The sequence below is a fragment of the Carassius gibelio genome, chromosome B12 (assembly GCF_023724105.1).
Source record: "Carassius gibelio isolate Cgi1373 ecotype wild population from Czech Republic chromosome B12, carGib1.2-hapl.c, whole genome shotgun sequence".
NCBI lineage: Eukaryota > Metazoa > Chordata > Actinopteri > Cypriniformes > Cyprinidae > Carassius > Carassius gibelio.
In genome coordinates this window covers 14,652,213-14,668,595 of record NC_068407.1, presented here as the reverse complement: position 1 = coordinate 14,668,595, position 16,383 = coordinate 14,652,213, and the positions used below count along the sequence as shown (strand labels likewise).

At 35.9% G+C, this 16,383-nt stretch overlaps 1 protein-coding gene across 3 annotated transcripts in view; it reads left to right on the top strand.

Moving 5' to 3' along the window:
- The first annotated feature begins 246 nt into the window (after positions 1–246).
- The window catches only part of rnls (renalase, FAD-dependent amine oxidase), a 58,624-nt gene continuing 42,487 nt past the window's right edge, over positions 247–16,383 (top strand). The window contains exons 1-5 of one of the 3 annotated variants that reach the window (XM_052571142.1): positions 348–473; positions 660–697; positions 7,622–7,727; positions 7,901–8,046; positions 13,068–13,229. In XM_052571142.1, the coding sequence (XP_052427102.1) occupies positions 688–697; positions 7,622–7,727; positions 7,901–8,046; positions 13,068–13,229 (424 nt within the window). In that variant the 5' untranslated portion in view covers positions 348–473; positions 660–687. Of the gene's footprint in view, positions 474–659; positions 698–7,621; positions 7,728–7,900; positions 8,047–13,067; positions 13,230–16,383 lie in introns of all 3 variants that reach the window. The other 2 variants (XM_052571141.1, XM_052571139.1) reach the window with 2 other exon arrangements.

Below are 16,383 nucleotides of genomic sequence, written 5' to 3'. Positions count from 1 at the left end.
AAAAATTGTCATTGTAGTAGTCACTGAGCCAACAACATGTAGGCAACAATAATTCCTCTATGCAACGAAGAACTCATACATACATTTGAGATCGTACTCTGTCTTCAGTGTACCTGTAAAAACCTGCATATAACTTTATATTGTTATTATTTTGATGTTTGGACATGTAGTGCATACATATCAGTAAAACATTGGAAAAATGGAAAACGAAGGGAATGTTTTGGTTGGCCAACCCAAACGTTTCAGCATTTCGTAATTCTTAAAGGGCCAGGGTACTAAATCGAGTGTGATCTTCAAACGAGCAAGATCGCTTTGCTATTTTCATAAGTAGTTTTTTATGTACCTTTTCTAAAATATGTCTCGAGTTCTAATAGTTGGTGCTGGACTTACAGGCAGTTTATGTGCCTGTCTGCTGCGGAGGAAGCTGCCTAACAAAGTAAATATTGTCGTGTGGGACAAATCTCGGGGTGCAGGTTAGCATCTTACCTATTTTCACTCACAGAATGTTTATTTTATGTACTGATATGAAAAACTTTATTGAGTGGAGGGTGTCCCTTGCGTTTAAATAATTGAATTAGTGGTATGTGCAACAAACTGTCATTCTTTAAGGTTAAACACAAGTCAAAACGTTGTACTAAACTGGTGACCTGCTGTTCTAGGAGGAAGGTGAGCAGACAATAAGCAGATATGATACGAGGTAACTTAAACTTTATTATGAGAAAGTTTTAGACGTCAAATTCCTTATTGACTCTTCGCCTTAAAGAACAGACTGAGCAAGTCCTCATTGCATTTCTATGCATGACAACCAACCTGGAGGAAAGTGTTCAACTTTGTCCTTCAGACAGTTGATTAGAATGTGGATGATTAGATGTTGATAAAACAAAATAGTTAACACTGTCTCATTATAGCCAAGTTGCAACACTTGTTTTTAAGCAATTATATGCCATTTTTTCCTACTCAATATACATACCATTAAGCACAACAAAATCTAAATTGAGACATTTTTAGTGCACAAGATATTGGTTTTGGAACATGAAGTTATGTTAAAATAAAATATTAATCTCTCACACAAAAAATATAAAATTTTATTTTAATTGACAAAATGATTTCAATTAATATGTAAATCATTAAATGCAAAAAGGCTGGCTGTGCTTAATGGGTACATTTTAGTACACTTTAAAGGGTTAGTTCATCGAAAATGAAAATTATGTCATTAATGACTCACCTTCATGTCGTTCCAAACTCATAAGACCTCAGTTCATCTTTGGAACACAGTTAAGAGACCTTTCTCTCCCTCCATTGAAAATGTATGTAGGGTATACTGTTCATGTCCAGAAAAGGAAATAAAAACATCATCAGAGTAGTCCATGTGTCTACTCTGAGTGCGTTCACGATGCTGCTGACGTGTTTTCTGGTGCGCCCAATAACAAAGCTAACATGTCAGCAGCTTCACTGCAGTGTTGTGAATGCACTCACAACAGACCCGGAAGAGAAGACGATGCCGAATAAAGTCTTATTTTTTGTTATTTTTGGACCAAAATGTATTTTCGATGCTTCAACAGATTTTTACTGACTTTCTGATGTCAAATTGACTACTCTTGCTAAAACTCTTTGATCTAACTGTAATTATTTCCCACATCCAAGTTCCATGTTATAATATGCAAAAGTCTGAATATTAAAGTGTTAGTTCATCCAAAAATGAAAATTATGTCATTAATAACTCACCCTTATGCTGCTCCAAACATGTAAGACCTCCTTTTATCTTCGGAACACAGTTTATGATATTTTAGATTTAGTCCGAGAGCTCTCATTCCCTCCATTGAAACTTTGTGTACGGTCTACTGTCCATGTCCAGAAAGATAAGAAAAACATCATCAAAGTAGTCCATGTGACATCAGAGGGTCCGTTGGAATTTTTTGAAGCATCGAAAATACATTTTGGTCCAAAAATGGCAAAAACAACGACTTTATTCACCATTGTCTTCTCTTCCGTGTCTGTTGTGAGAGAGAGTTCAAATCAAAGCAGTCTGGATATCCAGACTGTGTTCCGAAGATAAAAGGAGGTCTTGCATGTTTGGAACAGCATAAGGGTGAGTTATTAATTACATAATTTTCATTTTTGGATGAACTAACCCTTTAATCTCTTAATTTTGCAGTTAGTAGTGAAATGACCCAAAATAAAGGCTTAAACACCTGAAAAATGTACATTGAAAGAGCTACTCTTTTGGTGAAAGTTTTCAGACAGCTTTCAGAATGGCCACCAGAAAGGGTGAACACATGGATACCCATATCTCTGTGTGCAATTATCTGATTGACTTGAAATTTGATCTGATGGATTATGAAATTTGATGTGCAATGCACTGCACTTGATCTGTTGCACTGTGCTTCACTGTAACCTGGCTGAGTGAAGCCATTCCGGATAAAAGCTGATTTATACTTCTGTGTCGAACCTATGTCGTAGCCTACGCATTGACGCACATCCTACCATAGCCTAGCTGTAGCCTGACGTGCACCTCTCCAAAAATCTAACAGCGCGCAACTTCTATGCAGACCGCAAGTGGTGTGATTGGTCTGCTAGAATCGATCCCATCGTATGTTAGGCCTGTCGCAATAATCAATCTATCAACTTATCACGGAATATATGTACATGACATGAATAATTTTTGGTGACACAATATATTGGCCATTTTACTTAAAAAATATATGTCACCAGTTTTGTACATAATATGGTATAGTCATGATTTGCTAGTTCAAATTGAAAAAAATAAAAAAGCTTCTACAAAAAAAGTTTCATCTGCAAATATGGTCTTGTTTAGGGACCTGTGCCTTTGTGCATACGGACATCTGACTGCTCAATAGTATAGAGATAAAAAGGTCAGTGTAAAATCTGTAGATGGAACAATCTCCATTCAGGTTATTTGTGCATTTTTCTTTTTTTTCTACTTGTTACTTTGCACTTGTTGTTAGAAAATGTTTATTTACTATTTATTCAGTTTTTTAAGGTATTTAGTATTTTGATACTTAATTTCCATGATCTAAATATTCTTAAAAATTAAAAGTTTGTTGTCATTTGGAAGTGTGTAGGCCTTCTTGCATTATTATGCTGTTACATTGATTATATATTTAGTTGCATAAAATGGTATTTACATTGAAAATATTATCATTTATCGCAATTATTTCTAGGGCAATATATCGCAAATTAAAAAGTTGTTATCGTGACAGGTCTACTGCATGTACTTATGTTTTTTGTGTTTATGTGCACTTTAATATATTTTAATTTTACACCTTCTATTATAAAATAAAACAAAACAAGTGTCTTATCATTTGTTGTACTATATAGCATTATACAACAGTAGTTGTTCACAACAAACAATGTTGATCTGCTGTGGTACAAGTCCTTGTGGAGATGGAAAAAATGCCATATTCTCCTGTTCGGTTGTTGTCTCCTTTTGTAGTTTTAAATAACAATTAATGCTGCAGACTAGCAGTTATCTTGTGTACTGCACGTCAACACAATGACGCAGAAGTATAAATGAAAACTGACGCATAGCCTATGCCATAGGTCCGACGCAGAAATAAATCAACCTCAACGCCTTCATCTGTTGGGCTACCAGCTTTTCAGCTTTGGCTACATCTTGTGTGCGACGCATGAGCTGTGTTTGTGTGAGCTGTCCGCATCACTCATAGCACGTGCCTATATTGTGCACTAGAACCTTTTTATATCGTGAACGAAGAAGGTGTACCATCAATAGATATTGATATCGTTTTATTGCCCAGGCCTAGGATCCAGCAAGGATCCAGTGATGTTCTTTAGGTAGGCCAGGACCAGTCGCTCAAATGACTTCATGACCACAGATGTGAGAGTGAAAGTTCTGTAATCATTAAGTCCAGTGATTTGGGGGTTTTCGTGGTCTGGAATGATGGTGTAGGGCAGAAACGATTCTTTGAGTAACTCAAAAAATGATTACAAAAAATAATCAAGGCAAATTCCTCTGCCTTGAAGCCTCTTTTAATTTATTTTAAAGCTCATATAAAGCTCATGGTTTTTTTTAATGTGACACAACGCGTTTAAGTCACCCACAAAGCAGAAGGAGACGCAAGGAGTGAGCAGTGTTTTGATTTTAGGGCGTGGGCTGCCAAATGGAAGGGAGCGATAGAAATATCGATGAGCAAAGAGAAGAAACAAATAGCCGAAAATGACTCAAAATGTCCAAGGTTTGAGATCATTTCATATTGAAACGTAAAGAGAACATTGTGGCATGTGTCCCACTAAGATGGGCCACAACTAGGGCCCTACATGGACGGAATCACGGAATCCAGAATACATGGACGGAATCACGGAATCCAGTCATAAAAAAGGAATTTACAGTTAAACGCGGAATGGCATGGAATTTGCCAAATTTTGAATGAATTAATCAATAGGTCATTGCACTTTCATCAAATCACAATATGGACTAATATCTTTAAATATTAAGCCGCAAAAGTCTGTTTAAATATGAATCCTGCATGTTCTGCATGTTACTAAAATATTTGATAGCTACAGCCCTAGTTGAGTGTTTGAACCAGCAGGGAACTATACACCGCTCGAGTGATCTGTTGAACATCTGTGTAAAGATGGGGGGCCAGTTGGTCAGTGCAGACTTTCACAGGCAGGTGAAATACCATCTGGGCCTGAGAAGCTTCCTACTTCCTGAAGACCCTGTTCACATCCTCTACACAGACCTTAAGAGCATGTTGAATGGTGGGGGAGGGAGAGGGGTAGGTGAATGTGTAAAGTGCAGATCAGAGCTGATGGGGGGGTGGTAAACTGGCCTTTTCAAATCGTCAGTATAACATGTTCAGATCGTGCCAGGAACAGACTAACAAAGGAGATCAGAGTGGCTAAAAAACTACTTTGAAAAGCTGAGTAAACGATTTGGCGTCAGTATGGATTGGTTTCAAGAACATCACCTTGTATAAGACACCACCCCCACAGTCTGGAGAATCAACAACTGGCTGATGATCTGAATATGTTTTACAGTCGATTTGAAAAGGAAAGTCTACCACCCCCATCCACTCTGATCTGCACTTCACAATTTCAAACAACAGCCCCCCCCCCCCACAGGCTATATTCAGCCTGAACAATTAAACTTATATAATTATACATCGTCCATCACAGCACCACAATTTATACACTGAATCCAACATTTGTACACTTGTAAACGGCACACTTTGTAAATTACACTTACAACATATCTTTACAGTTAAAGAACTGCAATTTTTTTTCCCTATACTTCTTTTCTGTATATCATGTACATTAATTAAATCAGGTTTTTTTATATATATATGTGTTATATTCCATCCCTATTGTGTTATTCCTATGCGTCAAGTCAAACTCCTTGTTTGTGTGAACATACTTGTAATAAGGATCTTCTGTTTCTGAAATGACAGGGTATTACAGGTATAGTATAGTAACAAACATTGTTAATGGGTACACGAGTGTGCTTAATGGGTACACAAGTTTAATGCAGTACGTTTAGCCTAAACGGAACAAATGTGGTTGGAATACAAAATACTAAAAGTTTTTTTTTTTTTAAAAACAGAAGTAATTTATATAAGTAATCGCACTAATTCAGTTTGGCGAATTGAAATATTTAGATGTGATCAGTCAATAGAAAATTTTTTAGTTCGAGATGAATTATTTTTACAGTTTGTTTAACTGAAGATCTAAAATTCTTGTTTACCATTACGGGGTTGGAACAAATCTAGTAGGCTCTTAAATCAAGTATTTGGCCTGTATTAAAAAAAATTGTTTAAGAATAAACCCCAAAATATAAGCCTACACATTTTTTTTCACATAATTATTTTTATTGCAATGGATTCCAGTTTTGCATAATATTCACACGATATAGGTTATATATGAGAAACTAAGTTTATCATGGACAAAAAGAGCTGCTCTGAGGATAAGGTTTTTTTTTTTTTAAAGCTCACTTGAAAGACTTTTATAGATATCAGTGCTGAACTGCACTGTGGGCCTCTATGTACTGCATCCCCAAGTGTTTTACAAATGCTAATGAGATGTAGAAATTTCCCAAGACCATAAAGAAGAGTGTTATGACATGAATGTCCCCAACTTTTAGCCTTTCAGCTAAACATGGTTCAATATTTTCTTGTATACTTAATTATATTAGTAACACATCTCACAGTGATTAAAATAAGGGCTGTGCGATTAATCATTTAAAAAATGATGAAAATACAGTAATCAAGATAAAACGATTGTGCTCCTTTTGTTACTCCATAAAAATCAAATTTCCCATGCAAAATCAGTAAAACCATGTTACGTGACTTTTGCAAAATAGGATGTGTGTGATTTTTCGAAGTATATGTATTCTTGCTTTTAAAGCATTAAAGAGAATTTGCGCTCCTCTTCAGGAAGATATATGCGCTCAGACACGGAACAGAACACCGACATTAAAGTCAAAAGTAAAGTCATTGTAACGATATTCACATCTCCATATTCATCGGGAAGAAGGAGGCGGGAACCGGCGCACAATCAAAACATAATTTTAATATTCAAAATAAATACAAAACAGCGCGTCAGCCCCTCACGGCGACTGACGCGCACAAATAAAAAGCAAACATAAAATAATATCCCAGGCCTGGTCCTCTCTCGTCCTTCACGGTCGTCACTCCAGTTTTATATCCTTCCATCTCCTACGTGGGACTCGATACTGGCGGTGGGGCGCAGGTGTAGCTCATCTCCAATCACTACACCTGGCCTCACTCCTCGTTCCCACGCCTATCGGCCCCGCCCCACTCGCCACAGTCATCTTTTAGCTCAAGGTGTGTGCCAAAACAAGCAAAAATGTGTCAAAATGCTGCGCTTATAGATTATTCATGTATACCTTCGTCGGTCATGTAATAAATGAATGTAAAGAGAGGGAAATTAAAATATGTGTGTAACTTTAAATTGGATCCGTGCAGCTCTCAAAGGGATAGTTCACCCAACATGAAAACTTGATGTTTATCTGCTTACCCCCATGACATCCAAGATGTAGGTGACTTTGTTTCTTCAGCAGAACTCAAATTTTTTATCTTCAGTCGTTGCAGTCTCTCAGTCTACAATGCATGGCAAATGATAACAGAATCTATGAGAGTAAAAAAAAACATGCACAGACAAATCCAAATTAAACCCTGCGGCTCGTGACGATACATTGATGTGTAAAGACACAAAACAATCTGTCTGTGCTAGAAATTGAACCGTATTTATATAGTTTTTTTTTTTTTTTTTACCTCTGATTCACGCAAGGTCCGAACTGTTAGAACTCTTTTGAACGCGTTCACAGAAACAGGAGCATGAGGTTTCTTGATGATGATGCTTTTAATACATCATATCTGATATAACCACTTATTTAAGATGTGTATATTTTTTATAATATTCACTGTACAATCATTTTTACAAGTTTGTGCAATAGTAGTGTAATTACTGATGTTTTATGTATTTACATTAATGCTAAATCAATTCCTGTTTTCATTTAGACGTTTATCTATAATAATGAAAAAGCATAATTTTATGTGTCATATTGATTTGACCTAGTGATATTTTGAATATATTGTAAAGATATTTTGCATTTATGTTATAGGGGGGAGGATGTCCACGAGCAGAAGTCCAAATGATCCTTCATGCACAGTTGATCTTGGTGCTCAATATATAAGTGCCACACCATACTACGCTCGTATTCACAGCAGGTAGGGTTCTTCTCTGAGATGTATCTGATTTGTTAGAGTTGGTCTCAACAACCAAAACAAAAAAATAATAATTTTGAGTTTGAACGTTTTTTTCCACTTTAATTAGACGAAAATAAATATTTGGGTCTTGTAGTGACTAATGCTTTTTTTATTGTATTTTTCTTTTTTTGTAGTTTTTATGAAGAACTCTTAGCACAAGACATTTTAAAACCTCTCGTTGCTCCTGTTGAAGGCATGATGTTAAAGGAAGAAGAAATTGTGAACTATGTGACACCCCATGGAGTCTCCTCCATCATCAAACACTATCTCAAAGAGTCAGGTAGATCATTTGTGTTTAACTACCTCTGCTGATTTTTTTTCTTCTGGTTTTGTTTCAAGTCATACTGATATATACTACTATTCAAAAGTTTGGGGTCACCAAGTTTTTTTTTTTTATATTTATGAAATTAATACTTATTCAGCAAGAATGCATTAAATGACTGTATTTAAAAAATATACAGTTAATTTAAATTGTAACAATATTTCACAGTATTACTGGATTAACTGTATTTTTAATCAAATTTATGCTCACCAAAGATTCATATTAGACTTTTAAGCCATGCAAACTGTTTTCCATCAAAAATGCCAGGCAATTTGTTATAATAAAATGTCTACATTTTATTTAAAGCATGTATTAAAATAGCAAAAATAACATTTGCTGCAGCATTTTCCATCAGGGCAGTTTCACACAGAAATGCTTTTTATATATTTAAACAATCAGAGAAGCAAGACGGATTTAATAACTGATTTTATCACTGTTCATAAAGCAGCTGTTTTTCATCAGCTGTTTAATGACAGAAATGTGCTGCCAGACAATTATTTTGGGGTCAGCAAGTTTTTGATTTTTGAGTCATCCAGCTGTGTTCCTTCTAAATGTTACCTTTTTAGAAATCTTTTTAGAAATATATGATTTCTTAGAGAGCACAGTAGAATTTGTAACTCTGGGATTGGGTTTCTTTTCACCATTGGTCTTGTATCAGATGAGAGATCATCTAGAACTATTTGCATGAGCTAATGTGGGGGGGGGGCAAGTTTATATATATATATATATATATATATATATATATATATATATATATATATATATATACAGTTGCAATCAAAATTATTCAACCCCTCAGAGACTGCAGTACTTTACAAATACAAGCTTTCCAGGATCAAATAAAAATTGCATCTATAACAGTCCACTGGCATATTAAAAGTGATAGTCAATATATGATGTAAAACTTTTTGATTAATTATTCAACCCCCTATTCAATATTGCTGTTTTTAAATCACTTATTTGCATGGTGGAGAATAAAACAGTCTCAAGACACAATTAAGCCTTTAGAAACTCTATTAAAAACAGAATTAGCTTGAGTTGTTACACATACAGTTAGCGTATGCATGTGTTGAAGTTGAGTACCAAAAATGTCAACAGAAATCTCACAAAAGCTAAAGAGAATAAATATTGTATTACTTTAGAAAGACTAAGGCATATGAAGATTTGAAGATTTCTTAGACATTAAAATTTCCTAGAGACACAGTTCGCAGCCTTATTCCTTAGCTTAAAGTGTGTTTTACCAGAAAACCTTTGAGGGGGTTGAAGAAAAAGCACAGTATCATTAAAAATGTTTAATCAGAGCAACTGAGAAAAACCTGCAGTGTACAAAGGACAGTAGCCAAAGACAGTAGCCAGTAGCCAAAGACTTGCAAGATGACCCAATGAAAGGAGGAAAACCATTTCAATGCAATGTGTTAGAAGAACACTAGACAAGTATGGCCTACATGTTGAAGAATACCACTCTTGATCAAGAAGAACAAAAGGACAACTTGAACTTGATACAATTCATTTGTGTAGACCTGTGGAGCTCTGGAAGAATGTTTTATGGAGTGATGTGACCAAACTGGAAGTTTTTGGACCCATGGATCAGCGGTATGTCTGCTGCAAAAAAGACAAAGCTCATAAGCAAAAGAACACCATCTCCATTGTCAAACTTGGAGGTGGATCAGTCATGTTATGGGATTTATTTACTGTAGAAGGAAGTGGAAATCATGACTGTATGAAGGACATCATGGATTCTTTGAAGTATCAGGCCATAAGAATTTTGATGCCTTTGGTGCAAAGACTGAAGCTTATGATCAGTGGACTTCCCTGCAGGACAGACATCCCAAAGTACACATCCAAATCTACTACTGCTTGGTTCAGGGATCAATCATAGAATGCACTTGAGTGACCTGTTCAGACTCCAGGCTTGATTCTCATTACAAATATCTGGTTGACTTTGAAGAAAGCAGTGGCAATGTGAAAACCAAAGATTATCAGTGATCTGGAAGCTTTTTCAGGCGAGGAATGGGCCAAGACTGTAGTAGAGAGGTGACCGAAGCTTCTAAACACTTACAGACAGTGTTTATTGGTGATTTTTAAAGAATTATAGATTCTGCACAAAGGGGTTTGAATAATTTTGAACAAATGTTTAGAGCCAATTTGAATTTTATCATGATTCATCAATGTTCCATTCTCAGAATCACTCAAATGTTTATTAACAAACTTTCTCTAATACTTTACCGATGCCTTTGTTGAATTGATTTCATAAAATGTTGTTCCTCGCAGCAAAATATAATATACATACACGCACACATATATACAGGCTCATCTAAAAAGAAAATTAGAATATCATGGAAACATTTTGTAATTTAATTAAAAAAAGCAAACTTTCTTGTATATTTTCACACAAAATGAAATATTTCAATAGTTTCTTTTATAATTTTGATGATTACGACTAAGGAAAGCTTAGGAAAAATTAAGTATCTCAAAAAATGTGAAGATTCCATTTTGAGCTTAATTAGTTTGATTAATTTTGAATATAAATACTGGGTACCACTTGGGCTAGTTTAGAACATGCGACCACAATTATGGTAAAGACTACTGACTTGACAGTTGTCAAGAAGACAATCATCAAGCCACAGAAGGTCATTGCTGAAAGGGCTGGCTGTTCACAGAGTGCTGTATCAAAATATTCATAGAAAGTTGACTGGAAGGAAAAAGTGTGGTAGGAAAAGGTGCACAAGCAACAGGGATGAACACAGCCTTGGGAAGATTGTCAGGAAAAGCTGATTCAAGATCTTGGGAGAGCTTCACAAGGAATGGACTGAAGCCGGAGTCAGTGCATCAAGAGTCGCCACACTCAGACAGCTTTAGGAAAAGGGCTACAGCTGTCACATTCCTATAACCAAGCCACTCCTGAACCAGGAAAAATGTCATTAGCATTAACCTGGGGTACGGAGAAAAATAAATGGACTGTTGCTCAGTGGTCCAAAGGCCTCTTTTCAGATGAAAGTAAGTAACATTTAATTTGGAAATCAAGGTCTGGAGTCTGGAGGAAGACTGGCGAGGCACAGAATACAAAGTCCAGTGTGAAGTTTCTGAAGTCAGTGATGATTTTTGGGTGCCGTAGCATCTGCTGGTGTTGGTCCATTCTGTTTTATCAAGTCCAAAGTCAATGCAACCATCTACCAGGAGATTTTGGAGCACTTATGCTTCCGTCTGTTGACACACTTTATGGAGATGCTGATTTCCTTTTCCATCAGGACTTTAGCACCTATCCACAGTGCCAAAACCATGTCCAAGTGATGACCATGTTATTACTGTGCTTGATTGGCCAGCCAACTCACCTGACCTGAACCTCACAGACAATCTATGGGAGACTGTTAAGAGAAAGAGAATGAACATCTGACAAACAATACATAGGAAGTGAAAGCCACTATGAAAGAAAAACCTGGGCTTTGATAATGTCTCATCAGTGCCACAGGCTGATCGCCTTCATGACATGCTGCACTGAAGCAGTAATTTGTGCAAAAGGAGCCCCGACCAAGTATTGAGTGCATAATTAAACCTGCTTTGGAGATCTTGAACATTTCTGTTTTGTTAAACTTCTGTTTTTATTGATCTTTGAGAAAATATTCACATTTTTTGCGATACTTACTTTTTACATTTCTTAAGCTATAAGTCTTTAGTATATATATATATATATATATATGTATATGTATATGTATATGTGTGTGTGTGTGTAACAAAAGTTTGGTATCAGCTTTTTTTTTTTTTTTTTTTTTTCTTTAACTTCTGATCAAAGCTGTTGAAAAAATATTTTGTGTTCATTTAAAATATAAATTTCGTGTTACAATATATACTTATAGTCAGGGATTCTTACCTTTTTTTTTAAGCAGGGATGTTAAATCGATAAATTAGAGACTTATACTGGTAGAAAAAAAATTATATTTTGAATAAATGCTCTTCTTTACTTTTTATTCATTAAAGAAAAAAGTATCACAGGTTCCAAAAAAATATGATGCAGCACAACAGTTTAAACACCGATAATAAATCAGCATATTATGAATTCTGAAGGATCATATGACACAGAAGCCTGGAGTAATGGCTGATAAAAATTCAGTGCTGTGTCACAGAAATAAATAATATTTGAAAGTATAATGTTTTCTGTATTTTGGATTAAATAAATACAGCCTTGATGAGCATTTGAGACTCCAGTTAAAAACATAAATCTAACTGATCCCAAACTTTTGAATGACAATGTATACATACAAAGTTACATTAACTTGATGGACATACACAACATACCACTTAGAGCACAGAAACATACATGCTGACTTTTATTAATAAAATAGCATTCTGGATCACTTATATTACCCAGCAATGAGGAGGTAAAATTGCTGTTATGAAGTACCTAAACTCACAGCTTTGTAGAGCAAGAGAGACAAACCAATGCAGGCAATTCACAAACACAACTTTCAGCCATCTCTCTCTCTCTAATTGGCCATATTTCTAGCATAAACTGTTGACCCATACTAAATGATTTGCAACTTTCATTTCTTACCTCACTCTCTATTTTCAATGTTAAACTGATGCTTTTCACTCTGTTTCTGTGAACGGTAAACCCTGCCTACTTTGATTTGATAGGCCATCTCAGTTATTTTGACATTGACAAGAGCAGAGACCAGGCTGAAAACATTATTTTTTATTTTTTTAAATAATTTATCCTAACGAGCGCAGTGTAATGCAGTGCAGCAGATCACTGCAGTAATTTCAAATATTGGTGGGGACAGTTTGGCCACTTTTAATTATTGGGAGGGACTTAGTGGTTACGGCCCTGCTACAAACCAAATCTTGATTTCTCAATGATACGTAATCATTCCTTTGTTGCTTTCTGTCTGACTTTCTTTGGAATTCTTTCTATCCCTGTTTTTCCTTTTTGTCTCCTTTTACTTGTTGTGCAACATTGCCAAATGTGCTCCTCCACACTCAAGCAGGAGCAGAGGTGCTCTACGATCGACACGTCACTCACATTCACCGGAAAAGCACTACCTGGGAAGTGTGTTGCAAAGGGGGAATGCCAGAGCGGTTTGACATTGTGGTTTTAACCATGCCTGTACCGCAGATACTTCAGCTGCAAGGAGATGTGGAATCATGTGAGTACATTACCACACTGCCACAAACACATATTCTGTACATGCACATGTTGGCCTTAAAATTTAAATGCTGTATGATTTTCAGTTTTGCAGTCTGCCACTGTTTCTGTTAAAAGTATCCCCATGAAGTCACATTTTATTATTTTATATAATAAAATATAATAGAGCCGAACTGATGTTCCTAATAAATAAATGATCCTGTTAATGCAAATTCATATTAAATCTATTTTTGAGTTAAAGGGCTAGGTTTACTAAACAGGGCAAATTAGTGTAGAGTGCAATTCCATAAAAACGTGGATGGGAGGGGAAAATTCTGTGGGTTATTTACTGACAATTTGCACATAGGGGAACACCGGCGCATCATCTCATTTCCATAATGACCAGCGCAATCTATTAAGAGCAGCACAAATTACCGCCTGCTTTAAGACATGCATTTTTTGCACGTTAAATAATGCTGTGTATACCATTGAATTGACAAGCACAAATCTAAGTAAATCACATTGCGTGATTCACTTAAAGGGGTGATTCAGTGCGGTTACACTTAACGTTAGTTTAGGGCTGGATGATTAATCGAAATGTAATCGAAACCGAAATTCAGAACCTCTAACCGACTTAATTTTCCCATGTCGGTTATTTCGTTTTTTTAATCTTAATACTTTCCCCTTAAAAGCATACTACCGCATGTGTAGTCACATGACTCCGCTCTCCAATCAGTGGCATAAAAGCAAAACACAGAGCTGAATGCCGGTTCAACACATAGTGATGGCGCGTGAGTGGTGAGCACAATTAATCATTGATTAACACAATTAATCATTGATTGGTAATTGGCCAACAAAGTTTTGACTGTTGTCTGAAGTTTTGTTTGATTGTAGTCCATTACATATCTTTCTATCGAAGATATTATCAAGATGAATTAGTTCTGACAGTTTAACTCTTTTGAGTTCTTGTCATATTTTATTACCATTTTCTAAACTCTAGCAAATAAACTGATAATGTGAGAAATGTTGTAGGTGTCTGAATAAATTTTGGTTTGACTGTATGTTTAATTTTTACAGTGCTATTTTACATTTAATTATTCGGTTTCTGTACCTGGACACTTACAAACTTGAAAAAATGTATACACTGTGTAAACAGCACAAACAAATAAACAGAACGAACATACAAATTAAACACTTTCAAATAGGGCCCACTGGTACAACCTGAACCGGGGCCCCAAAACCCCAACGATGGCCCTGTTTACAGTACAAACCTTGTCAGTGAACTATGAGGGCAAAAAAACAGAAACAAAATAATCGTTCATTAATCGTAATCGAGGTAAAATGTTCAATTAATCGAGGTTTTGATTTTAGGCCATAATCGTCCAGCCCTACGTTAGTTAGTATGTAGGGCTGGGATAAACGATTATTTTTTTTTTAAACGATTAATCTAACGATTAATTTTTTCAGACCGATTCAATTTCGATTATCTCCCCATTAATTGACTACTAACAATTTATACATGTTGATTTAGATATCTGAATGAAAAAAAAACATGAATTCCTTAAGATTGCAATATATGTTTATTGCTCTTAAAATTACAAAATAAAAGACTGACTAAGAATGCATTACTTTGCACTTGTATAGAGATAGCATTCAACAAAACCTTGAAGCCTTGAAAACATGGCTTACTGAAACAAGCTTACTGAACACATAGGGCCTAGCTTACTGAAAAAAGTTCTTCTTTCAGATGAAAATAACAACAACTTGATGTCTAGCATTCAATAAGAAAGGTCACCCAAAATACTTGTTTAGAGCAATTGAAAGAATACAGTAACCGATGTAAACTTGAGGGCTTTAAGCTAATACAGAGAGTGTTTTTACAAAAAAACCTCTCCGAATGCTCCACGTGAAACTTTGGAGTTCCGCCCTTTTTCTATCTCTAATGATTTTGGTTAATATGCTCAAGGGAGAGAGAGAGAGAGAGAGAGCGAGAGAGAGAGCAAGACAGCGGCTTGAGATCAATGCAGAAAAACCCCTGGATTGGTTATATAACGTTGGACAGAATGTTGATCTGGCCATCGCGTATATTCAGCGCACATAAGGTAAACGTTTTGCAAACATTTTTTAGAGAAATAAAAACAGGTCGACGAATCGATGTGCATATTTTGCGTCAACGTATTTTTCATCAATGACCTCGCCGCGTTGTCCCAGCCCTATTAGTATGTAATGTTTCTGTTTGAGCATAAACGAGATCTGCAAAGTTATGAAGCTGAAAGTTCAATGCAAACTGAGTTATAGTCTTTTAAAATTCTGTCAGTTTAATGCCTACAAAAACAGCTGGTAGGGACTACAAAAAGTTACTTTCCGGGTTCATGACATCACAAACCCAGATAAACCCCACCCTTGGGAAAAGGCATCAAAGGGGGCAAAGCCACGCTGCTTTAGAGAAGAGGAAGAGAAAACTAGAGGTGTACATTAGGGATATAAATTTTCAATCATTTCCATGATTAATAGATTAATCCTTAACCTTAATGCTGCATAATTAATTCTATTGCAGCGGTGCAGTCACCGGTAAGACAGGATGTACAAATTTCACCCAAAACAAACAACAACAAAAAAAACATTCTCACCCAAATTAAAGGGTTTAGTTTAAAAGTAAAAGCACGTTCTGGGCGCACGGAGAGGTGGCGGTACACTCAAGAGCTATATTTGGAAGTGGTGGTACTGAGTACTGGTGCGTACCGGCCCACTTAAAGCTGCAGTAGGTAACTTTTGTAAAAATATATTTTTTACATATTTGTTAAACCTGTCATTATGTCCTGACAGTAGAATATGAGACAGATAATCTATGAAAAAAATCAAGCTCCTCTGGCTCCTCCCAGTGGTCCTATTGCCATTTGCAGAAATCCATCGCTCCCATTAAGAAACAACCAATCAGAGCTGTGGTCCATAACTTTGTTTGTGTTCAAAATGTAGAAAAATGTATATAATAAGCGAGTACACCATGAATCCATTTTCCAAACCGTTTTTAGCTTGTCCTGAATCACTAGGGTGCACCTATAATAAGTGTTTATATTCTGATTATTTTAGATTGCTTCGGGGGTACCGCAGCGGAGTAACCCAGTACCTTTGTGATTCTTCATAGACATAAACAGAGAGAAGTAGTTCCGGCTACG